This window comes from Heterodontus francisci, chromosome 13, assembly GCF_036365525.1.
Source record: "Heterodontus francisci isolate sHetFra1 chromosome 13, sHetFra1.hap1, whole genome shotgun sequence".
NCBI classification, from domain to species: domain Eukaryota; kingdom Metazoa; phylum Chordata; class Chondrichthyes; order Heterodontiformes; family Heterodontidae; genus Heterodontus; species Heterodontus francisci.
Window position 1 is genome coordinate 107573906 of NC_090383.1, and position 26769 is coordinate 107600674.

At 44.9% G+C, this 26769-nt stretch overlaps 1 protein-coding gene across 5 annotated transcripts in view; it reads left to right on the forward strand.

The window, feature by feature from the left end:
• crim1 (cysteine rich transmembrane BMP regulator 1 (chordin-like)) overlaps positions 1 to 26769 on the forward strand; it is a 215348-nt gene that overhangs the window by 97082 nt on the left and 91497 nt on the right. For 4 of the 5 annotated variants that reach the window (XM_068045359.1, XM_068045363.1, XM_068045360.1 and 1 more), the window contains one exon: positions 24915 to 25097. The exons of the other annotated variant lie outside the window; for it this stretch is intronic. In XM_068045359.1, coding sequence (XP_067901460.1) covers positions 24915 to 25097 — 183 coding nt within the window. The remainder of the gene's footprint in view (positions 1 to 24914; positions 25098 to 26769) is intronic. 5 annotated transcript variants of the gene reach the window in all.

Consider the following 26769-nt stretch of genomic DNA (forward strand, 5'->3'; position numbering starts at 1 on the left):
GTTTCATCCAAAGTGATTTGAATGGAAGGCAGAAGGTGGTACAGGGAGTTGTGCATGAGGACAGTTAATTATATACTGAGGGATTGTATGTTGCAGCAGTTTACAACACTGTCCTCTTACTGTTGGGTTCAAAGCAGTTTCAACCTGATCGTAACACACTGTGACATTAGAATCCCCTGGCAATACATTTTTAATTGCTAGGCGAGAGTTACAAGTGAAAAATGACTGACAGCAGATAGCCTACTGGTCTATCCAGCCTGTCCCACACAATTGTCTTGTGCAACACCGTATAAATGCTTCCCACTTCATTACACCCAGAAGCCATGTTTATATCAGAGCTGAAAAGTTGTTAATTTGCTCAAATTGCAAACGGTGGACTGTTGTTAGAAGCTGTTCAGTTGTGCTCCATTCAATATGTCAGATTGATGCGATACAGAAGGAGATTCACTTTGGAATGTTGGGGGAGATGCAGACAGGTTTGTGAGGCCACCTTCACTGGCAACTGAAAGAGTCTTCAAAACGGTTCCTACTCTTAATTCTCTCAGGAGATTGGGGGTAAAGTTTTCAAGACCCCAAGACACTGATGGGGACCTCACATATAGCAAGTGGCATATCAGAAAATTGCACATGCACTGTCCTTGATTCACCATCCATTCCATTCATTACTTGTCTCAGGAAATTCATATCTTGCTTTCTGTCAGTATCTGTTATGCTCTAATGTATTGGTTTATTTATTTATTCTCCACGTTTTAATTTGTTTCTCAATTCTTTGCCCTTTGTGATCTCTTGCTGGCGTGTGGTTCCACAGTCATCGGCAGCCCACAGGAACCTAATCCAAATGCGTTAGCCCCACAGTGAATGTTAACCTCGCTGCCAAGCCCAATCCTGTCCCTTCCTGACACCCACATACGAGCACTTTCCGGCAAGAGTCACTGACATTAGTCTGCTTTCCTTGTTAGCTGTAGCTCAGTGGTTAGCACTCTTGCCTCTTGAGTTAGCAGGCTGTGGATTCAAGTCCCACTCTAGAGACTTAAGCACACAATCTAGCCTGATGCTTCAGTGCAGTACTGACAGAGTGCTACACTGTTAGAGGTGTTATCTTTTGGATGAGACATTAAACTGAGGCTCCGTGAGCCCTCTCAGATGAATGTAAAAGATCCCATGGCACTATTTCAAAGAGATTTTTATTATATTCGTTCTTGGGATGTGAGCATCGCTGGTAAGGCCAGCATTTATTGCCCATCCCTAATTGCCTTTGAGAAGGCGATGGTGAGCCACCTTCTTGAACCACTGCAGTCCATGTGGTGTGAGTACATACTCAGTGCTGTTAGGAAGGGAGTTCCAGGATTTTGACCCAGCAACAGTGAAGGATTGGCGAAAGAGTTCCAAGTCAGGATGGTGTGTTGCTTGGAGGGGAACTTGCAGGTGGTGATGTTCCCATGTGTCTGCTTCTAGGTGGTAGAGGTCACAGGTTTGAAAGGTGCTGTTGAAGGAGCCTTGGTGAGTCGCTGCAGTACATCTTGTAGATGGTACACACTGCTGCTACTGATGGTACACACATGGAATGAATGTTTAAGGTGGTGGATGGGATGCCAATTAAGCAGGCTGCTTTGTCCTGGATTGTGTTGAGCTTGTTGAATGTTATTGGAGCAGCACTCAAGCTGGCGAGTGCAGAGTATTCCATCACACTTGTGCCTTGTAAGTGGTGGACAGGCTTTGGGGAGTCAGGAAGTGTGTTATTTGCCATAGAATTCCCAGCCTCTTGGAGCCACAGTTACGTTTCTGATCAGTGGTAACCCCCCCAAGATGTTGATGCTTGGGGTTTCAGCGATGGCAATGCTGTTGAATGTCAAGGGGAGATGGTTAGATTCTTACTTGTTGGAGGTGGTCATTGCCTGGCACTTGTGTGGCATGAATGTTACTTGCCACTTATCAGCCTGAATGTTGTCAGGTCTTGCTGCATGCAAGCACAGACTGCTTCATTATCTGAGGAGTTGTGCATGGTACTGAACACTGTGCAATTGTCAGCGAACATCCCCACTTATGCCCATATGTTGGAGGAAAGGTCATTGATGAGCTGGGCACAGTGGCGCTGTGGTTAGCACCGCAGCCTCACAGCTCCAGCGACCCGGGTTCAGTTCTGGGTACTGCCTGTGCGGAGTTTGCAAGTTCTCCCTGTGTCTGTGTGGGTTTCTGCCGGGTGCTCCGGTTTCCTCCCACAGCCAAAGACTTGCAGGTTGATAGGTAAATTGGCCATTGTAAATTGCCCCTAGTGCAAGTAGGTGGTAGGAGAATGGTGGGGAATGTGGGGTTAATGTAGGATTAGTATAAATGGGTGGTTGTTGGTCAGCACAGACTTGGTGGGCCGAAGGGCCTGTTTCAGTGCTGTATCTCTAAATAAATAAAGGGGATTGGTCAAGATGAAGCAGCTGAAGATGGTTGGGCCTAGGACACTACCCTGAAGAACTCTTGCACCAATGTCCTGGGGTTTCGATGTTTGACCACCAACAACTTCAACCATCTTCCTTTGTGTGAGGTATGACTCCATCCAGCAGAGAGTTCAATTTTACTCGGACTCCTTGATGCCATATTTGGTCACATGCTGCCTTAATGTCAAGGACAGTCACTCTGGAGTTCAGCTTTTTTGTCCATGTTTGGACCAAGGCTGTAATGAGGTCTGAAGCTGAGTGGCCCTGGCAGAACCCAAACTGAGCATAGGTGAGCAGGTTATTGCTGAGTAACTGCTGCTCGAGAGCACTGTAATGACGCCTTCCACCACTTTCCCGATGATTGAGAGTAAACTGATAGGGCGGTAATTGCCCAGATTGGATTTGTCCTGCATTTTGTGGACAGGACATACCTGGGCAATTTTCCACACTGTCAGGTAGATGCCAATATTGTAGCTGTACTAGAACAGCTTGGTTAAGGGTGTAGCTAGTTCAGGAGCACAAGGTCCATGCCTTTGCTGTATCCAGTGCCTTCAGCCGTTGCTTGATATCACACGGAGTGAATCGAAATGGCTGAAGACTATCATCTCAGATGGTGGGGACCTCAGGAGGAGGCCGAGATGGATCATCCACTCGGCACTTCTAGCTGAAGGTGGTTGCAAATGCTTTCAGCCTTGTCTTTTGCACTGATGTACTCATCTCCCCCAACATTGAGGATGGGGATGTTTTTCACACAGAGTCACAGAATAATACAGTGCAGAAGAGGCCCTTCGGCCCATCGAGTCTGCACCGATGCATTAAAGACTCCTGACCTGTCTACCTAATCCCACTTGGCAGCACTTGGCCCATAGCCTTGAATGTTATGACATGCCAGGTGCTCATCCAGGTACTTTTTAAAGGATGTGAGGCAACCCGCCTTTACCACCCTCTCAGGCAGTGCATTCCAGACTGTCACCACCCTCTGGGTAAAAAAGTTCTTCCTCAAATCCCCCTTAAACCTCCTGCCCCTCACCTTAAACTTGTGTCCTGTCGTAACTGACCCTTCAACTAAGGGGAACAGCTGCTTCCTACCCACCCTGTCCATGCCCCTCATAATCTTGTACATCAGGTCACCCCTCAGTCTTCTCTGCTCCAGTGAAAATAACCCAAGCCTATCCAACCTCTCTTCATAGCTTAAATGTTCCATCTCAGGCAACATCCTGGTGAATCGCCTCTGCACCCCCTCCAGTGCAATCACATCCTTCCTATAATGTGGCGACCAGAATTGCACACAGTACTCCAGCTGTGGCCTTACCAAAGTTTTATACAACTCCAACATGACCTCCCTGCTTTTGTAATCTATGCCTCGATTGATAAAGGCAAGTGTCCCATATGCCTTTTTCACCACCCTATTAACCTGCCCTTCTGCCTTCAGAGATCTATGGACAAACACGCCAAGGTCCCTTTGTTCCTCGGAACTTCCCAGTGTCAGGCCATTCATTGAATACTTCCATGTCACATTACTCCTTCCAAAGTGTATCACCTCACACCTTTCAGGGTTAAATTCCATCTGCCACTTTTCTGCCCATTTGACCATCCCATCCATATCTTCCTGTAACCCAAGACACTCAACCTCACTGTTAACCACTCGGCCATTCTTTGTGTCATCCGCGTACTTACTGATCCTACCCCCCACATAGTCATCTATGTCGTTTATATAAATGACAAACAATAGGGGACCCAGCACAGATCCCTGTGGTACGCCACTGGACACTGGCTTCCAGTCACTAAAACAGCCGTCTGTCATCACTCTCTGTCTCCTACAGCTAAGCCAATTTTGAATCCACTCTATCAAGTTACCCTGTCTCCCATGTGCTTTTGCTTTCTTGATAAGTCTCCCATGTGGGACCTTGTCAAAGGCTTTGCTGAAATCCATGTAAACTACATCAACTGCACTACCCTCATCTACACACCTGCTCACATGCTCAAAAAATTCAATCAAATTTGTTAGGCATGACCTCCCTCTGACAAAGCCATGCTGACTATTCCTAATCAAATTTTGCCTCTCCAAGTGGAGATAGATTCTCTCCTTCAGAATTTTCTCCAATAGTTTCCCTACCACTGAAGTGAGACTCACTGGTCTGTAGTTCCCGGGCTTATCTCTACAACCTTTCTTAAATAGTGGGACCACATTAGCTGTTCTCCAGTCCTCTGGCACCTCCCCCATGGCCAGAAAGGAATTAAAAATTTGGGTCAGAGCCCCTGCAATCTCCACCCTCGCCTCCCACAGCATCCTGGGGCACAAATCATCTGGACCTGGAGATTTGTCCACTTTTAAGCCTGCCAAAACCTCCAATACCTTGTCACTCCCTATGACAATTTGCTCGAGAACCTCACAGTTCCATATCTACATCCTCTTTCCCTTGGGTGAAGACAGATGTGAAGTATTCATTCAACTCTTTCTCTTGGGTGAAGACAGATGTGAAGTATTCATTTTTGGAGCCTCCTCCCCCAGTTAATTGTCCACCATCATTCATGGCTGGATATGGCAGGACTGCAAAGCTTTGATTTGTTGGTTGTGGGATCGCTTAGCTCTGTCTATTGCATGCTGCATCCACTGTTTAGCATTCATGTGGTCCTGTGTTGTAGTGTCACCAACTTAGCACCTCATTTTTAGGTGTGCCTGTTGCCGCTCCTGACATGTTCTCTTACACTCCTCATTGAGCCAGTGTGGTTCCTTGGCTTGATGGTAGTGGTAGAGTGGGAGATATGCCAGGCCATGAGGTTACACATTGTGTTTTAATATCATTCTGCTGCTGCTGATGGCCCACAGTGCCTCACGGATGCCCAGTTTTGAGCTGTCAGATCTGTACTGAATCTATTTCACCTCATTTAGTACTGTGGTCGTGCCACACAACACAATTGAGAGTGCCCTCAGTGTGAAGGTGGGAGCTCGTCTTCACAAGGACTGTGCGGTGGTCACTCCTACGAATACTGTCATGGACAGATGTATCTGTGACAGCTAGATTGGTGAGGATGAGGTCAAGTAGGTTTTTCCCTCTTGTTGGTTCCCTCACCACCTGCCACAAGCCCAGTCTGGCAGCTATGTCCTTCAGGACTCATCCAGCTCAGTCTGTAGTGGTGCTACCGAGCCACTCTTGGTAATGGAGATTGAAGTCACGCACCCAGAATACATTCTGTGCCGTTGCTACGCTCAGTGCTTCTTCCAAGTGGAGTTCAACATGGAGGAGCATTGATTCACCTGCAGGCAGTTTCCTTGCCTGTTTTTGACCTGATGCCATGAGATTTCATGGGGACTGGAGTCAATATTGAGGACTCCCAGGACCACTCCTTCCTGACTGTATGCCTCTGTGCTGTCACCTCTGGTGAGCCTGACCTGCTGGTGGGACAGGACATACCCAGGGATGGTGATGGAAGAGTCTGGGGCATTGGCTGTAAGATATGATTCGGTGAGTATGAATTTGTCAGGCTGTTGCTTGACTACTCTGTGGGACAGCTGTCCCCAAAGTTATTGAGGAGGACTTTGCAGCTTCGACTGGGCAGGGTGTGCCTTTGTCATTTCCAGTGCCTAGGTCAATGCCGGGTGGTCCATCCAGTTTTATTCATACTTGCCTTTTCTGTCGCTGTTTGATACAACTGAGTGGTTTGTTAGGTCATATCAGAGGGCAGTTGAGAGTCAACCACATTGCTGTGGACCTGGAGTCACAGGTTAGGCCACACTGGGTAAGAACAGCAGATCTCCTCCCCTGATTAGTGAACCAGAGGGGTTTTTACGACAATCTGGTAGTTTCACGATCATCGTTACTGAGACTATCTTTTTAATTCCAGATTTAATATTTAATTGAGCTGCTGTTATCTCCGAGCATTAATCTGGGCCTTTGGGTTCCTAGTCCTGTAAGAGGTTCCGTTCCCGTTACCCACTTACTACAGTTCTTGGACTTTGGGAATTAAAAGAATAAAATTGCATACGACACAGGATTAGGCTGAACCACAAATTTGTTTATTTAAAAAAACACAAAAACCCTCCTAACACCCTGTTACAAAGACCTCTAAACTAATTTAAAGGACACCACACGACACTTGATTGGTTAGTCCAATTTAAATCCCTCCGCGATTTAACCTCAATGCTCACCCAAACACACAAGTCCCCATGACTTATAAAATAAACCTTTTCGAAAAAAACCACAGGCAAAACCCCACATTTCTGCTCCAAATTCACTCAATTCAAACATCAAACCCTCCCAGGATTTGGTTGCTGCACTTAAAATTCTTTTATAACTCACGGCCCCAAATACCCCTTGGATTTGGCTGATAATTCACAATCCTCCAAGCGGTTGGTCCTTCCGGTGAGAATTGTAGGTCAACGAGCCAGGTTGACTGTTCCTGACCCACCTTCTCGACTGCAGCCCCCATAGTACAAACCCCTTCAAGATTTGACTGAAAAACTTACAATCACCCACACGGCTGGTCATTATCAATGTTGATTGTAGGCCTGGACCTGAGATGACCAGTCCCCGTCCTTCACATAACTGCAGTGCCAAACCCTTCGATCTTGTCCTTTTTATGATGATCATTATCGAAATATCATGAACACATAACCTGAAGCCATCCTGCTGAATGGTCAACACTTAGCACCTTTTAATCTCTTTCCTCTATTACCTGCCTGGTCCAGACAGATCCGTTTAGTGCTGATGTGATTTCCCTGACCGAGAACAATGAACTCCACCATGGTGAGGTAATCCAAGCTCCAAAGCTAATATCCATGAAAGAGGATTCTCTCCTGTCTTGGCAGGAGTGAATGCTGTGCTCTGGGGTCGGTTAGTTGTAACAATGGCCTCCCCAATCACTTAACATGATGGCAGTTATACTGTGTCACTGTTATGATAATGTCCCAAATTCCAGGCCTTTAACAGTATCAGTTCTGTTGTGATGTTGGGATGTTTGAAATTGACCCATTGGAATGCAGCCTGCCTCTGTGTGCTTTGTGTTGAGGTTTGACTCTTAATATCCTGGCCAATATTTATCCCGCAACCAAAATCACTAAAAACAGAATATCTAATAATTATTACATTATGGGAGCTTGCTGTGCTTATATTGGTTGCCACATTTCCTCCATTACCACAGTAACTACACTTTATTGGCTGTGAAGTGCTTTGGGGTTCCTGAGGTTGTGAAAGGCGCTATATAAATGCAAGTGTTTTTCTTTCTTTGCTAAGGCCAGTTGCTTTGTTCCAAATGCTACCACAACCGAGATCACATAGCTCAGGCTGGGAATCGATCCTGGGTTATTCCGATTTGTAAGGTGGTGCTATTTACCCACTTGAACACTGAGAGAAACTCCAGGTTTTTTAATAAAAACAGGAAGTGCTGGAAATGCTCAGCAGTCGAGGCCTGCTCAGGTTGGGAAAAAAGAACCCAACCCAAACCCGACCAAGTCCCTCCGATTTTGCCCCAAGCCTGACCCGACCCAAGCCCAAGCCAACCATCCCTTTACTTACCTTGGTACTCGGAATCTCCATGAAAGCTGCAGCACACGCGCGATGACGTCATAGTGACGTCACTCGCCCACTGCGCAGACTCAGTTTCGTCCCAGACTCCCAGCTCAGGTAAGTTTTTAAAAATTTCAATACTTACCAGCAGAGTACTTACCGTGTATGTCTGGCTCGGCTCGGCTCGGCCCGACCCGACCCGAGCCCGAACGCCGTACCCTGAAGATGGGCCAGACCCGACCTGAGCCTGACACATGTGGTCGGGTCCCGTCGGGTTCGGGTCGGGTAGCAGGCCTCTACTCAGCAGGTCCACCAGCATCTGAGGAGTGAGAAACAGATTTCAGTTTCAGATCTGTGACCTTTCATCAGAACCCAGGTTTTGAATATTTCCCGGCGGTTGTGCTTTGCCCTAAAGCTAGTCCCAGCAGCAAGGTAGGGTGCTGCTTACCATGTGGTGACACTTCAATGCACTTGGCTTGTTTGATATTTGGGGCACATAATTTTCTCCCTTGTTTAAACATTCTATTTAAATTCCAACCGCTGAAAATCAGTGTTACTCAGGCGCAGAGGAATCTAGGTTAATGACAGCTGCAGTGCAATGTCTTCAAACCTAAATCTCACAATGTTGAGGATTAGTTGTAATCAGTAATATTTTCACACCATATATTATTAGAATTTAGTTACAGTATTTTTTGCCAATTAGGTGTTGTATAATGTATTAATTTATTAACTAATGGTACAAGGACTAGGGGACACAGGTTGAAGGTTCTGTGCAAGAGATGCAGGGGGAATATGAGAAAGAACTTTTTTACGCAGCGGGTGGTAATGACCTGGAACTCGCTGCCCACAAGAGTGGTGGAAGCGGAGACAATCACCGACTTCGAAAGGAAATTGGATGGGCACTTGAAGGAAATAAACTTGCAGGGCTACAGGGATCGAGCGGGGGAGTGGGACCGACTGGATAGCTCTGTGGAGAGCCAGCATGAAATCAATGGGCAGAATGGCCTCCTTCTGTGCCATAAATGGCTCTATGACTATAAGCAACAAGGACTGAGTTATCAGGAAGAGCTGAAGAAACGTGGTTCTTCAGACTTGAAGGGAGGTGATTCATACCCCATACAGAATCATAGAATAGTACAGCACTGATGGAGGCCATTTGGCCCATCAAGTCTGCACCGGCTCATAGAGCAATCCAGTAAGTTCCACTCCCCTGCTCTTTCCCTGTAACCCTGCAATCTTTTCTCCATCAAATATTTATCCAATTCCCTTTTGAAGACTTGTATCAAATTTGTATCCACCACGCTATTAGGCAGTGCATTCCAATATTTATTTAGAGGTTTATAAATTGTACCCAGTATAAGGAAGGTAAATCCATTGCTGTGCTTCATAACATGGCAGTAGGATAGACAGACTCCAGTTAATATCAGGAGGCTTCCAATCAAACAGTGATCAACATATGGAAGGAAATTGTATGAGGCAAAAACCCTGGAATCATTTGACAAACAGATGGATGCTTTAATCGGGAAACAGTAAATTTCTCTATAAGAATAACTAAAAATTTATCTACTAAGCCTTCCCCATTTGTATCTCTCTTGCGAATAGGATTCATGCCCACACAGAGGGTTAACAGCCCTGCTGCAATGCTTCCATATAGGGAGCAAAATCATTGAAAGTGGGAGTCACCATGGACTACTTGGGCAACACCACTTTTTGACTATTCAAAGGGCAACATAGACAAATACACTGGGCAAGATAGCCACCTGCTGTCTTAGCTAGGGATAGGGCATGGCCTGGGCGGTCCGAGATATAAAAGTAAGGAGAGATGAAAGAGGAAGCTGTTGTAGCAGTATAACTTACAAAGGACTGTAGTTGACATTAGCAGGCCAATGTCTTGCGCTGTCATATGACATCCTTCATTTATCATTAATGGGTTAACACTTCAGCTAAAATAACAGACAGAAGAATGTTGTGCAAGCTTGTTAAGCATTCCTGAGCTGATATTGTCAAGAATAATCTCGAGGCTTGCATTATCTGAAGAGACCATTCAAATCCATGTTGCGAGTGGGGGCAATATTACTGGATGCAGTGCAAAAGTAACTTTGTCATTCTAGGGTTAATGGTTGGTCTGTGTTATTCTAGGCAGGAGTAGGGGTGGCGAGATATTTGTGCATTCACAGCCCATTAGGAGAGATTATCTCAACTCAAAGTATTTACTGCCATTGGTTCTCTCATGGTTGGGGCTTGTCTAAGAAAGGGAAAAAGATACCTGCCTGTTGATGTTAGCAGCTATTGTCACAGCCCCTGCCTACTCGTGTGGTGCAGAAACAGCCAGAGTATGCAGAAAAGGAGAGAAGCACCTGTTTGTATTTTCTAGCAAGCAAGCATATCTGATCATTTTGATACACAACTCAAAGGGAAAGGAATCTGTCTTAAAATAAGTAAAAGCTGGTTGAAGAAAGCTGACATGCGCTGTGACCATTAACAACCATCAGTTTATATTTTGGTTTGTAGCCAGCTCAAGTATACGTTATATCTATATTTGTCTACAGTCCGTAATGGAATACATTCTACCCACAAGACTTCTCTTTTTAATCAGTTTGGTTTTGAACAGGTGTACATACTGTTGCTTAATCCAATAGATAGGAGTTGGTAGCATAGTGGTCATGTTACTGGGCTACTAATTCAGTTGAGTTAATGATCTGAAGATGAGTTCAAATCCCACCATGGTAACTGGGGAATTTAAATTCAGCTAGCTAAATAAATCTGGAATAAAAAGTCAGTATCTGTAACCATTGCTGGGTAATTAGCAGATAGTCATGAAAAACCCATCTGGTTCACTAATGTACCTTCAGCAAGGAAAAATCTACTGTCTTTACCCATTCTGGCCAAATGTGACTCCAGGTACACAGCAATGTGGTTGACTCTTAATTACCCTCTGAAAGGGCCTAGCAAGCCATTTTGTTGTCAAGAAAGTGGCTCACCATCACCTTCTCAAGGGCATTTAGGGATGGGTGATAACTGCTGCTGTTGCCAATGATGTTCATGTACTCAAGCTCGGGCACACATACTCACATGTGCACATAAACTTAGCAGTGTATTCTTGACACGTGTGCACACATACAGACCAGAGTGAAAGTGCTTGGAGGGTTTCATGTCCAATCGGGTAATCTTCTCCAAACTCAGTATTCTTATGGGCATGCCTCACCCACTGGGAGTGCATGTTGCAAACACACTGCTCATTAATGGTCAGGAAATCACGCAGACTGGGCACAACAATGTCTAATGCGTGCTCCAGGTGGACGAGGCACCCTGCAGGAAGCACAAAACCAAAAATAAATGCCACCTTTCATGTCAGCAAATAAAATTGTGAAAAAATTTCAAAAGATTTGCCTTCATATAGCACCCGATCGCATCTCTCAGAAATACCTCAGAGCGCTTTTACATGCCATTTATTTTCCGGTGCGTACATGTGGTTTAGTGGAGGGGGTTGGAGCGAGAGAGGAGAATCATTGAAGGGCAAGGCAATTCCATGGGCAGGGGGGTTAAAAAAAATCATGTCTGAGGTTGTGAATTTATTTATGCTGCAGCTTCTTTTGTCACTGCTCAGGAATTCACAACACAGACAAACAGGGCTGCAGCATGCAGGAGTAGACAGACAAACCTTGAGATGACAAACATTCTCAGATTCTTGTGGTTTACCAACCTGAACCCATTTCCATATCAGGGCTGGGCTCCACAATCGAAGAGTGCGAGTGTTGTTGGCAGGGTCTGTACTGCTCTTGCAGTCAACAGCATAGTTCCAGCTTCTGTTAGGAAGTACTCACAGACATCTGGAGCCCACACATTGAACAATGTGGCTCTGTGCCAATAAATTAAGCTTTTCTTGTAGAACTTTGCTTTTGCTCTTTTTTTTTACAAACAAAAAAAATTGGATTAAAGTTTGCATATACTTATAATGCTTCCCAAATGTTTGTGGAATGACCACTTTGAACTGGCTGCCTGATTGTCCCCAGAAAAGGGAAGTCAGCTCTTAATGCTCTTGCGTGTCGAGATATCTTACCTCAGTCTCAAGGACTAATTTTCATTATCAAAAACTTACTCATGCTTCTGTATAAATTTAACTCCGTCCCAGACTGCGGTAATCTTGAATCAGCTAGGATCTTGTGGAATTGCAGTTTCATTTCCATTATTCAGAATTGGTCATTGTTCTGCATGTTTACTAAATTGTGTAGTAACTATTTTAGTACCATTTTATTATTTTCACTATTTTTCCTTCCACCCTCTCCCATATTAAACTATCCTCACAATCCTTCTTCACACACACTAAGACCTCTCAGGACATTATGTTTCTGCCAGGGTGAGGAAGTCTCCACTAATGATGCCCTGGTCATCATGAATGTGGGGTAGGCTTGATAGACCAGCTGGTCTATTCCTGCCCGTTATTCATTTCTGTTTATATGCCAGTGACCTGCGTCTAGGTGAGGGTCACCAACTCTGGTTGGATGTATTCCTGGAGGTTTCACCACATGACATCCTTCCTCCAACTGTCCCACCCCCAAAGCCCCCGCCATTGGTCACCCAACACATTCATCTTCAAGGCACCACACATTCTCACACATGTCGGGAAACGAATAGACTCTACGCTACCTGAATGGATGATCCTTGGTTCTCAGTCCGACAGTCTATTTTTCCCACTCTGCAATCTTTTTAAACTAGCATGAAAAAACGTTCAAAGAAATCGATTGAAAGAAACACAACTCCTCAGCTGGTTGTCAGATTCCAACCCGCCTAATTCCCCTCTGAAAAATATAGCTTTTGATCAGCCTGTCTAAAAATGGATATAAGAAGTCTGTTTTTTGAAACAAAACTCAATGTTAGTAATTCTTTATTACATAAGGCATCAATAATTGCTGAGGTTGTTAACTTTTTTCAATTAATTTCAGTAGCAGCAAACTCAAGTCCTGATCCCACCCTGCTTTTCATGTGTCCATCTGGTTTTGAGCTGGTCAGCAGGTACCAAGACTGGATGGATGCTGGGAGGGTTGCAGGAGTGCAACTGCTCCCTCTTCTTCCTCTACTCTCCATTTCATCTTCTTCCCTTTGGGACGCATCTCTGCTCAGTATGTCTTCTTTACAGCCTAACTGTACAGCCGTTCACTGAGCTGGGAGTCACAGCCACCTTTGGCTATTGGATGGTAGTGGCATGGTGGGGCACTAAGGTACCAGACAACCAAGACAACACTAGTTGTCAGCTGTGACTCAGTGGGTAGCACTCGTGCCAGAGTCAGAAAGACATGGGTTCAAGCCCCACATCAGAGACTTAAACACAAAATCTAGGCTGACACTCCAGTTCAGTACTGATAGAGCGCTGCACTGTCGGAGGTGCCATCTTTTGGATGAGATGTTAAACCAAGGCCCTATCTGCCTTCTCAGGTGGACGTAAAGGATTCCACATCACTATTTAGAGAAGAGCAGGGGAGTTATCCCCAGTGTCCTAGCCAATATTTATCCCTCCACCAACGTCACTAAGACAAATTATCTTGTTATTATCTCACTGCTGTTTTTGAGATCTTGCTGTGCGCAAATTACCTGCCATATTTCCTACATTACTGCAGTAACTAAGCTTCAAACATACTTCATTAGCTGTTCATTGGGAGATCCTGAGGTTGTGAAAAGCACTATATGTCTGCAATTGTTTCTCTCTTTTTTTAGTCTGGCTTCCTTATTTTTTTGTTCATGTGCAGTGAGGTTTCCCTTTCCATCTGCTCATTTATCCAGGGCAGAGGTCTGCATCCAGTTCCATTCCATGATCATCTTTGATGGAAGTTGCACTTCATAAGCATGAATTTTTCTAAATTCTCCTTTCCCTTCCTTGCATTTCCTTGAGAATGTTCCACTGCTAATTTTTAATAAAATTATTTTGGGGTGAGTTTCCGCCATGTTTACAGAGGGGTCTTCTGTCAGAGCGACAGCAGATGAGCGGGAAGACTGCCTCAGAAACTCACCCCCATTATATATAATGTTTTGTTCCTGGAATCCAGCTGAAGAAGGACTAGCATTGATAATTCTGCTGTTCATTTTAAGCAAAACCTTTTTTCCCAAGTAAAAGGAGAAAATAATTTATTGCATGGTAACAACAAAAGACAAGATCCTGGCTGATGACATTTCCCATCTCCACCCATGTGAAACATGTAATGATTTACGCTGTGAATTGTTTCAATGACATATTGTTGACTGTAAAAGAACACAAGTGCTTCCACATTATTGATACAGTGGCTTCCAGTTCAATTCTCAAAGGAAGTTGAGGTACAGGTTCTGTACTAATAGCCATCAAAAGGGGGTGGGGGAGGATAGTGTGTTTACTCTAGAAGGCAACACATTCCTAACCCAACAGTGTACTACACAGGGGTCACGGAGGGTCAGCATTTTGTTTTCGAGCAGTACACAGGCTTTCTGAACTCCTGGTGTCAACAGTCAGGAAGAAATACTCACGAGTCTGGAATTTTCAGGAAATAGCACACAAAACAAAACCAGAACTTCCATCCAGCACTCCTACACCAAGTTCCTTTACTCAGAGGAATGCAGAGCTTTACAGGGAAGCCTGGCTGAACAATATGGGGAATATGTGCAACCATGTTGCAAATTAACAGAACAAAAATAAATGGATAGACTACCTAAAACTGGCGTGCATAAAATCATCAAATGGTGTTGAGGGTGCAGGCAGTAGTAAAACACAAAGTGTGAATTGATAAATCTGCCATGTATCGGTACAAAGGCTAATCTAATGAGGTGATCAATAGTTAGAGAATAGCTATAATTCATGAAACAAAAGAACATTTCAACATAACCGGAATATTATGAGGCAAAAAGAGGAGGGTGATTAATAACTCTCTGTACACAAATGCATACGCACCACGGCAATTGAATCTAAAGGGTAAAAAGTGTCTGATATTATCGTGACACACAGCAATGATTCGTGGTGTTATCTTCTTCTTCTTCTTCTTCTTTGGGCCTCCTTATCTCGAGAGACAATGGATATGCGCCTGGAGGTGGTCAGTGTTTTGTGACATATAACAGTGGTGTTATATGTTAAGATAAAGGGATATTTCCTTCATAAAGGCTCAGTATCACTGGGAGTGTCAGGAAGTTTGATCTCTGCAGCACAAGTTCTGAGCGCAGGTTAGAAGTAATAGTGGGAATTGTTTGAAGATGAGCACTGATTAGTGAAGTGTGTACAGTTCCGCACACTGCATCTTAGAAAGGATATATTGGCCTTGGAAGGAGTGCAGTGCAGATTCACCAGAATGTTACCAGGGCTCCAAGGGATTGATTATGAGGAGCGATGACATAAATTAGGCTTGTGTTCCCTGGAGCATAGAAGGTTAAGGGTTGATTTGATTGACATTTTTAGGATTTTAAAAGGAATCGATAGGGTAGAGAGAAACCTCTCACCATTGGTGGGGGAGCCTAGGATAAGGAGATATAACCTTAAAAATAGAGCCAGTCCATTCAGGAGAGAAGGGTAGTAGGAGTGTGGAACTGTCTGCCACAAAAAGCAATAAATGCCAGCTTAGTTAATCATTTTAAATCTGAGATCAATAGATTTTTGCTAGACAAGGATATTAAAGGATATGGAGCCAAGGAAAGTGGATGAAATTAAGGTATAGATCAGATATGATCTCATTGATTGGTGGAACAGGCTCAAGGCTGACTGGCCTACACCTATTCCTATGTTCCTATCCTCAATGAAAGCAAAATACTGCAGATGCTAGAAATCTGAAATAAAAACAAGAAATGCTGGAAATACTCAGCAGGTCTGGCAGCATCTGTGGAGAGCGAAGCAGAGTTAACGTTTCAGGTCAGGGACCCTTCATCAGAACTGGTTAAATCTTCTGATGAAGGGTCACTGACCTGAAACGTTAACTCTGCTTCGCTCTCCACAGATGCTGCCAGACCTACTGAGTATTTCCAGAATTTCTTGTTTTTGTTCCTATCCTCAATGTGGTTTCTATTAAGTCTGCTTGAAGCAATCCTTTGACAAGCATTCCTTCATCCTCTGAAACCGCTTATGGCTCTGCATCCTAGCTCTTCTGAGTCATCAACTATATGACTTTCAACATGATATCACTTGACTCTCGCCAACTCTTTCCATCTTCCTTCATCTCTCCCCATCTTCAAGAATCAGCTTAAGATTAGATTAGATTAGAGATACAGCACTGAAACAGGCCCTTCGGCCCACCGAGTCTGTGCCGAACATCAACCACCCATTTATACTAATCCTACACTAATCCCATATTCCTACCAAACATCCCCACCTGTCCCTATATTTCCCTACCACCTACCTATACTAGTGACAATTTATAATGGCCAATTTACCTATCAACCTGCAAGTCTTTTGGCTTGTGGGAGGAAACCGGAGCACCGGAGAAAACCCACGCAGACACAGGGAGAACTTGCAAACTCCACACAGGCAGTACCCGGTTAAGGACCTGTTCACATGTTCAACCTCGTATCTGTCCACATCCTTGAGCACTGCTTCCAATTCTTACTTCAGTTACCCCGCCCCCTTCTCCCCCTGCACCCCACCTTATTTTGGACTTTAGGACTTTGCAGTACATTAAAGACACTGGGATTGCTGTTTTAAGAGCAGAGAAGGTTAAGGGGAGATTTAATAGAGGTGTTCAAAATTATGATGGGTTTTGATGGAACAGATTAACAGAGAGAAAATGTTTCCACTGGCAGGAAGGCCAGTAACCAGAGGTCACAAATTTAAAATAATTGGCAAAAGAACCAGAGGGGAGATGAGGAGAAATCCTTTTACACAGCGAGTTGTTATGATCTGGAATGCACTGCCAGAAAGGGTAATGGAAGCAGATCCAATAGTAACTTTGAAACGAAAATTGGATAGATACTTGAAAAGGAAAAAAACTTGCAAGGCCACAGAGAAGAAGCAGGGGAGTGGGAATAATTGGATAGCTCTGTCAGAGGGCCGGTACAAGAAAGGTGGGCCAAGTGGCCTCCTTTTGTGCGGTATAGTTCTATGATATAAGTAAGTCATTGCTGGTGCTTTTTTTTTGTTTCAGCTAACTTGCATATTGCAAAATATCTGCAAGGATTTCCTGCAGAACAGCAGTGTGGGGCCACACAGCAATGGGACCAGGTCCCACATCCTACTCTGCCACTCTGCTGCATTGCTTATCTCAGCTGGGGTGAAATCAGGTGCCTCCCCAACGTGCGGGAATCACACTGTTGTGTGCCTCCGAGCAGCTGGTTGAAGAGTGGCCCTGACGCAGGCTTGGATGCAGGTTGATTTAACTGCTCTGCTGCAGGCGGTTTGAGGCCAGTGGGAAATGAGCAGAATGGGAAGGAACGGGGGGGATTTTATACTCGTAAAAGGAAAAGTCATAATCTCATCTTTTTTCCTTCTATTCTGTTCCCATCTTACTTTACTGTGTCCCTAGTGACCTCCCTAGTCAGGAGTACTGGAGCATGACATTGGTAGAGCCGCCAAGGGAATTGATGAATGACAGCATTAGTTTCCCTTATTGACCCAGACAACCAGGTCAAGTCTGAGGAAGTTCGTCCTCTAGGAGTCCCCAAAGTGCACTGAGATTAGAGTTCAGGCTCGGGTTTCCTAGACTGGAGTTCCTGCTCTAACAATGTACTGTCAAGGCAGCCATCATAAGTTGGACTGTGTTTTTGCCAGCATGCAGAATTATGGTGAAAGCAAGAACCACTCCCCCACCCCACCTCCAAAATCATGGGCCTGTTCTGGATAACCAGGAGTGTAGTTAAGCTTCAAAGCTTTACTAAACTATTCACTAAACAAGACTGAAAGCTACATTTCCAACATAATTTCTCTTGCTCATACTTGCATTGCAACATGTGATCCTTGGAGCGAGTGCATTAATATGTGGCTGCGTCCTGGTGAATGTTGCCACTAATGGTACCCCAAGAAACAAGAATAGATAGCAGAGCGCTGGCTCCATCCCAGAACATTCCAGATTCTCAATTTAGAAGACAGCAGTCCGTGTTGCCATGTCAGAAGTGCTGCCATGTGAGATTGCAGCACGATCTTTCTTGATGCGTGCTGAAAGCAGACTCCTAATCATGGTTAATTCTATAAAAACATACTTCAGAGGGGACATGTATTGCCAGTAGTGTTAGCAGATGTGCATTCCCTTCTTGTCACGTAATTGTTTTTTAAATCACTTCATGTTGTGTTTTATTTTCTTTGCTGCCCATTATGCAAAGGAGCAAACCCGCGACCAGGGGCATTTGTTAGATCGCCTGCGATTGCTCTTTGCTCACCTTGGGATTATGACTGCATCACTCAGTTTCCTGCTTATTACAAATGTGTTCAGACAAAAGAAAGGCTTGCATTTATCTAGCGCCTTTCATGACCTCAGGACATCCCAAAATGTTTTACAGCTAATGAAGTACTTTTGAACTGTAGTCACCATTTTAATGTAGGAAACATGGGAGCCAACTTGATCACAAGGTCCTACAAACAGTAATGTGATAATGACCAGTTAATCTGCTTTTAGTGCCATTGGTTGAGGGATAAATATTAGCCAGGACACTGGGGAGAAGTCACCTGCTCACATTCAGAATAGTACCCTGGGATCTCATGTACACCTGAGAGGGCAGACGGGACCTTGGTTTAACGTCTTATCTGAAGGACGGCACATCTGACAGTGCAGCACTCCCTCAGTACTGCACTGAAGTGTCAGCCATGATTTTGCCCTCAGGCCTCTGCAGTGGGACTTGAAGCCAGAACCTCCCCTCTCCCCAGCTTGAGAATACTAAGGCCAATTATAGCATTCCTACTGCCTTTGAAAGTACACATCCCAGGATGTTAGGTGAGGACAGGGTCTGTGATGCTTCACATAGAAGAACAGCACAGGGCTTAGAGCTTTCCTGTGTCTCCTCCAATTTCATTATTTTCATATGGTCAGCTGTATTTTTTTATTTCAAGGCAAGAGTTTCTTCCCTTTCTTCATAATAAGATTTATTGGTTGTTGTACAGCTTCCCCCCAAAGTTAAAGATCCCGGGTTCTCTTGTGTGAAAGTGGATTGAAGCCAGCTGCTCACCAGCGCTATTATTCAGAATAGTTATCTCGTACCAAAGGTTTTTGGGATCCATCTACCCACTACCCACATTCAGCGTGGTATGTTGGCAGCACAATAGCCCTCAGTCCTGTTACTCAGCATCAGTAAGATGTTACTGATGTAGCCTCAGGTAAAGCAGCAGCTCCTGCAGAAAGTTGAAAGGAGTTTAGTTGCACTAATTGTTGAAATACAAGTAAGAGCCAGACTGAATAATGGGGATTTTTTTTAGGGCTGGAAGATTGCCTTCTGGTTTGTTTTGTCTTTTTTTGTAACACAGAGTCTATTACAGTATTTTCAACAGGAATAATGATTGTTGACTCAGTTCTGCAGTAGCTAACTGCCTAGGGACAAGAAATTTCAGCTGAATTCAGATAAACCAAGCACAAATTACTGGAGTAAATGCATTGTCTCTTCCTCCAACTTTCTGCCTGTCACTGTCTTAATCTCTTTCTGTGTTTCTCCCATGATTTGTCTATATGTGTACAAGTCCGTCCATTTCTCTACATCTCTATCCCTGTATGTCCCTCTATCCATTTCTAAGTATGTCTCACTTTCCCCATTTCTGTCTCTGTTCCGTATGTCTGACTTCTCTTTGTCCATTTTTCTATGTGTGCGCGCGCACGTGTGCGCATTTGTGTGCATGCCTCTTTTGGCCTGTTTCTTCTTTTGTATGTGTCACTCTCTCTGTAGTTTCTCCTCTGTATGTGCCTCCATATCCATCAGTTTCTTGTTCGATGTCTTTTTTTTTCATCTGTTTATGTATTTGCTCCTTAAAACCTACCTCTTTGGCCAAGCCTGTCCTAATGTCTCCTCTTGTGGCTCTGTGTCAATTACATTATTGTGAACCACCGTGGGACATTATAGGTGCTATATAAATGCAAGCTGTTGTTGCATGAATAGCTTTCTCTCCATCACTATCAGTTTCTCCATTTTCTGTCTCTTTCTATGTTGTATGTCACTCTCTGGGAGTCATTCAAAGAGGAAATAGTGAGAGTTCAGAGCCAACATGTACCTGTTAAGGTGAAGGGTAGGACCAACAAGTCCAGGGAACCCTGGATGTCAAAAGATATAGAGTATTGGATCAGGAAAAAAAGGAGGCTTATGGCAGATTCGGAGCACTGAAAACAGCGGAGGCACTAGAGGATTATAGAAAGTGTGGGGGGGGTACTTAAAAAAGTAATTAGGAGGGCGAAGAGGGGACGAATAAACATTGGCAGGCAAGATAAAGGAAAATCCTAAGGCATTTTATAAGTGTATTAAGGGCAAGAGGATAACCAGGGAAAGAGTAGGGCCCATTAGGGACCAAAGTGGCAATCTGTGTGTGGAGCCAGAGGACATAGGTGAGGTTTTAAATGATTACTTTTCATCTGTGTTCACGATGGAGAAGGACGATGTAGGTGTAGAGATCAGGGAGGGGGATTGTGATATACTTGAAGATTTTGTCATTGAAAGGGAGGAGGTATTAGCTGTTTTAGCAGGCTTTAAAGTGGATAAATCCCCAGGCCCAGATGAGATGTATCCCAGGCTGTTATGTGAGGCAAGGGAGGAGATAGCAGGGGCTCTGACACAAATTTTCAGATCCTCTCTGGCCACAGGAGAGGTGCCAGAGGACTGAAGGACAGCGAATGTGGTACCATTATTCAGGAAAGGTAGCAGGGATAGACAGGTAATTACAGGCCGGTGAGTCTAACATCAGCGGTTGGGAAACTATTGGAAAAAATTCTGAGGGACAGGATTAATCTCCACTTGGAGAGGCAGGGATTAATCAGGGATAGTCAGCATGGCTTTGTCATGGGGAGATTGTGTCTAACTAACTTGATTGAATTCTTCGAGGAGGTGACTAGATGTGTAGATGAGGGTAAAGCAGTTGATGTAGTCTACATGGACTTCAGTAAGGCTTTTGATAAGGTCCCGCATGGGAGATTGGTTAAGAAGGTCCATGGGATCCAGGGCAATTTGGCAAATTGGATCCAAAATTGGCTTAGTGGCAGGGAACAGAGGGTAATGGTCGAGGATTGTTTTTACAAGTGGAAGTTTGTGACCAGTGGTGTACCACAGGGATCAGTGCTGGGACCCTTACTGTTTGTAGTGTACGTTAATGATTTAGACGTGAATATAGGAGGTATTTTGGGATTTTTGGGATTTTCTTCTCCCTGCTGCTTTCACATGCGTTCAAATCCTCTGAAGAAGGAATTTTCCTCCACACAAGATCAGGGGGCAGGTTGTTCAACCTTGCCCGTCTAAGAGCGAAGTCCAAAGTACGGAAAGTCCTCATCAGAGAACTCCTCTTTGCTGACGATGCTGCTTTAACATCTCACACTGAAGAATGCCTGCAGAGTCTCATCGACAGGTTTGCGTCTGCCTGCAATGAATTTGGCCTAACCATCAGCCTCAAGAAAACGAACATCATGGGGCAGGATGTCAGAAATGCTCCATCCATCAATATTGGCGACCACGCTCTGGAAGTGGTTCAAGAGTTCACCTACCTAGGCTCAACTATCACCAGTAACCTGTCTCTAGATGCAGAAATCAACAAGCGCATGGGTAAGGCTTCCACTGCTATGTCCAGACTGGCCAAGAGAGTGTGGGAAAATGGCGCACTGACACGGAACACAAAAGTCCGAGTGTATCAGGCCTGTGTCCTCAGTACCTTGCTCTACGGCAGCGAGGCCTGGACAACGTATGCCAGCCAAGAGCGACGTCTCAATTCATTCCATCTTCGCTGCCTTCGGAGAATACTTGGCATCAGGTGGCAGGACTATATCTCCAACACAGAAGTCCTTGAAGCGGCCAACACCCCCAGCTTATACACACTACTGAGTCAGCGGCGCTTGAGATGGCTTGGCCATGTGAGCCGCATGGAAGATGGCAGGATCCCCAAAGACACATTGTACAGCGAGCTCGCCACTGGTATCAGACCCACCGGCCGTCCATGTCTCCGTTATAAAGACGTCTGCAAACGCGACATGAAATCGTGTGACATTGATCACAAGTCGTGGGAGTCAGTTGCCAGCATTCGCCAGAGCTGGCGGGCAGCCATAAAGACAGGGCTAAATTGTGGCGAGTCGAAGAGACTTAGTAGTTGGCAGGAACAAAGACAGAGGCGCAAGGGGAGAGCCAACTGTGCAACAGCCCCAACAAACAAATTTCTCTGCAGCACCTGTGGAAGAGCCTGTCACTCCAGAATTGGCCTTTATAGCCACTCCAGGCGCTGCTTCACAAACCACTGACCACCTCCAGGCGCGTATCCATTGTCTCTCGAGATAAGGAGGCCCAAAAGAAAAGAAAAGAAAGAATAGGAGGTATGATAAGTAAGTTCGCAGATGACACGAAAATTGGTGGTGTGGTAAATAGTGAGGAGGAAAGCCTTATATTACAGGATGATATAGATGGGCTGGTTAGATGGGCAGAACAGTGGCAAATGGAATTTAATCCTGAGAAATGTGAGGTGATGCATTTTGGAAGGACTAACAAGGCAAGGGAATATACAATGGATGGTAGGACCCTAGGAAGTACAGAGGGTCAGAGAGACTTTGGTGTACTTGTCCATAGATCACTGAAGGCAGCAGCACAGGTAGATGAGGTGGTTAGGAAGGCATATGGGATACTTGCCTTTATTAGCCGAGGCATAGTATATAAGAGCAGGTAGGTTATGATGGAGCTGTATAAAACACTAGTCAGGCCACAGCTGGAGTACTGTGTACAGTTCTGGGCACCATACTATAGGAAGGATGTGTTTGCCCTGGAGAGGGTGCAGAGGAGATTCACCAGGATGTTGCCTGGGCTGGAGCGTTTCAGCTATGAAGAGAGACTGAAAAGGCTAGGGTTGTTTTCCTTCGAGCAGAGAAGGCTGAGGGAGGGACCTGATTGAGGTATACAAAATTATGAGGGGCATTAATAGGTTAGATAGGAAGAGACTTTTTCCCTTAGCGGAGGGGTCAATAACCAGGGGGCATAGATTTAAGGTGACGGGAAGGAGATTTAGAGGAAAAATGTTTTTACCCAGAGGGTGGTTGGAATCTGGAACACACTACCTGAAGGGGTGGTAGAGGCAGGAACCCTCACAACATTTAAGAAGTATTTAGATGAGCACTTGAAACGTTATAGCATACAAGGCTACGGGCCAAGTGCTGGAAAATGGGATTAGAATAGTTAGGTGCTGTATGGCCGGCAGACACGATGGGCCGAAGAGCCTGTTTCTGTGCTGTATGACTCTGTGACTCTCTCTCTCTGTTTTTGTCTTACTATGTATGTCTCTCTTTCTGTCTTCCAGTGTATGTGTCCTCCCTCCATTCTTATATTGCTATCAGTATATATATCTCTCTGTATCCAATTCTCCCAGGCTATTTGTTCTCGCTCTCCATCCTTTACTTGCTGTGCGTTAACGAGTCTCCCTCCTGTATTTTGTTTTTTGGTTGGATTTCACATGAAAGCCATTTTTCCAGTGTGAGCAGAGCTGATAGATTCAGAGACCCCAGTCGACAGTCCCATTGCATGGATAAACCCTGCCCCTTTATTCCTGATGGAATTGGAAGTCTGGAAAAAGAGGCTGCAATTCTACCAGAGGATAGGTTTTGTGGGCACAAGGAAACAGTCCTACATGTTTGTTTTCTGTGGAATTCTGGAAAAAGCCAAGCCCAAGCAGGCCTGTAAGAGCCAGCTCCCCACTCCCGAATGTATAAGTGGGAGAGTGGTACACAAAGTGTGGCTTACCAGAAATGGGAATGAGGTTGTGTGAGGTCAGCTTGCAGCTACAGATTTATCTTCATCTGGTCTATCAACTCATCGTTGCCGGCTTCATGAAATACTGCGATTGAAAGGCAAAGAGTTGCTATTTTTGTCACCCAGATCAGAGAAATTTTGTCGGCTGCTTCTGGAAGCTGGCTGCTCATATTTGTCGATGGAAAACATCTGCTCAAGTTTACACTGCACTGTAAACTAGACAGACAAGTAATTGTCAAGTTTTTATTTTGTGGCTGGGATTAGTTATTGGGTTTATCTGGCTTCACGTACTTCACAGATAGCAGAGAAATTCCAGAGCGGTCAGTCTCTATCATCAGTTTTGTCGGCATAAAGCAGCCAACTCAAATATTAATTGTACCTCCTGCCCCAACCACCGCCACTTTGTAAGCAGTTGGCGCTGCCCATTGATGGCTCAGTGAGTATGTGTATCGTGTGGTGATGTGACAATGAATTATAAAGACTATAAAATTTCTGAGGTTTGATCCGGGGTCTGTGCTGAGCTCGCTGATCTTCCTTAGGGCAGTGGGAGTCAGTCGGTCTCAGAACACTCTCCAGGCCAGGGAAACTGGGTGGGTAAATATTCAATTAAAGTTTGGAATCGCTATCCACCAATCCTAACGCGGGTTGTCAAGGTGAAGACAAATCTCTGGCTTAACTGCAATGGTCTGCCAGCTATTCAGGCCTAGATTTTTCAGACCACCTGTAGTCAATTGTAGGAAGGTCCTGGCTGCAACTTTAAGAACGGGCGGTCGTGGTAAAGTATGAGAGAGAGCAGCTGATGCCACATGGAAACTCACGTAAAGAGTCAACGTTTTGAAGAGAAGGAACGGGAGAAAAAATTGTAACAAGACCTGGCAAAGTTACCAGTGTTGTCAACTGAATGCAAATTAGGCCACAACCACCTATAGAATTACATAGTATTTAAAGCACAGAAACAGGCCATTCGGCCCAACTGGTCCATGCTGGTATTTATACTCCACACAGGCCTCCCACCATTCTTCATCTAACCTCAGCAACATATCCTTCCACTCGTTTCTCCCTGATTTGTTTATCTAGCTTCCCCTTAAATGCAGATGTGACAGGATCAAGTCTAACGGAACATTTTTGTGCTTTGTCCTTGCAGAGACAAAGCCCACCTGCATATTCAATGGTGTGGAATATTACGACGGGAATATGTTCCGGATGGATGCGTGCCGCTTCTGCAGGTGTCAAGGGGGCGTCTCCATTTGCTTCTCGGCACAGTGTGGCGAGCTGCACTGTGACAGGTACTACGTGCCGGAAGGAGAGTGCTGCCCGGTTTGTGAAGGTAAGCCTTCCTGCTTTACCATCCTTCTCTGCATGAAGGGAAACTGAGGGCGGAGTGGGGTGGGGAGGAGGGTAAGTTTTCGTCTTCGCCACCTGACCTGGAACAGATTGCCTACCCATAACAACCCATCCCATTATCTTTCCATAAAATTCAGTGGAATGAAAATCGGACAGGTTGTAAATGGGCAGGTAAACCTCTAAAGGTATTACTGCCCTGGTGGTGAAGGAAGTTAGTTAAGAAAGACTAGAACAAACTTGCATTTATATAGCTCCTTTCACGTCCCAAAGCACTTTATAGCCACTGAAGCAACACAGGAAATGCAGCAGCCATTGGTGCACAGCAAGCTCCCACAAACAGCAATGTAATAATCACTGCATAATTTCTTTGAAAATGTTGGTTGAAGAGTAATTATTTGCCAGGTCACTATGGAGAACTCCCCTAATCTTCCTCAAATTAGTGGGATCTTCTATGTCCACCGGAGAGGGTTTAAAGTCTCATCTGAAAGATGGCAGTGCCAACAGTGTAGCACTCCCTCAGTACTGCACTGGAATGTCAGCCTAGGCTTATGTGCTCAGGTCTCTGGGGTAGGACTTGAACCCCTGTCCTTCTGACACAGGCACGAGCATTACCATTGAGCTACGGCTAAGACCGTTAATCAGATTAAGTTGGAGATTTACCCTCTGGTTGCACAGTTCAGAAGGTCTCAGGCTCAGGTCTTGGTCTGACTGAGCTAGCTGGCAACAGTCAGGGTGTTATTGTCAGCTTCATTGCCTCTTAGATGAAGTACATAGAATGGGAGGTGGCTCAAGTGGAGCATAGTCAGTGGCGTGGTCTGTGTCTGTGCTGTACACTCTATGTAATTCTACGTTTAAAATGAAGTTACAATGAAGTCTGCTAGAAAATATGTGTGTGAGCGGCAGATAAGAGCAGCATCAGGCTCAGCTGTGATAATGCCTCCTGCTCAAATAACCTGCTGTTTCCAGTCCACTTCAGTTAAATTGCATCTCATGAAGATGAGCGGTGAAGCTATACTCCAGCATCAGTCCTTGCCTTCAGGGAAGATAAAAAGGATAAAAAGCCATGTATCGATCTTGATTGGCACAAGTTGTGTCCTCTAAGTGCCCAGTTACTAATGACATTAACTCATCTCTCACCCATTGGCAGGCTTTTATGAGGGCACAAGAAATTGTTAAGCCGACCCATTAAAGCTGCATTGGACCAAATCTATTACATGGCAATACAAGAGTTTTTTCTGTGCTCTACTGCACTTCATTTATTTGAAGAGATGCTGCAATTTCCGGTCTGCTTCTGTTTAATGCACTGAACCACGATATTAGCACCTGATTCCCAGCTAATTTCACCTTCATAGGGAGGAATAAACATTTCTGTTTGCAAAAAGCAGGCGTTTACTGCTTTGGAAGAGTCAGGATTTCACACACATTGCGTGAGAATTGTGATGAGTGCAGTCAGATTCTCCCAAGCGCAGATCTCACATTGAGGCCCAGCCTGTGCCTAGCATGCAGACCAGGTCCGTTTTACCTGCAGCCAGCTGGACGGGACTTCCTGTACCTGGTGAACCTGGAGGCACCAGCACGATGTGAAATGCGCCTTCAAAAGGGAAATCATGTTTAACCAATTTATTGGAGTTCTTTGAAGAAGTAATATGTGCTGT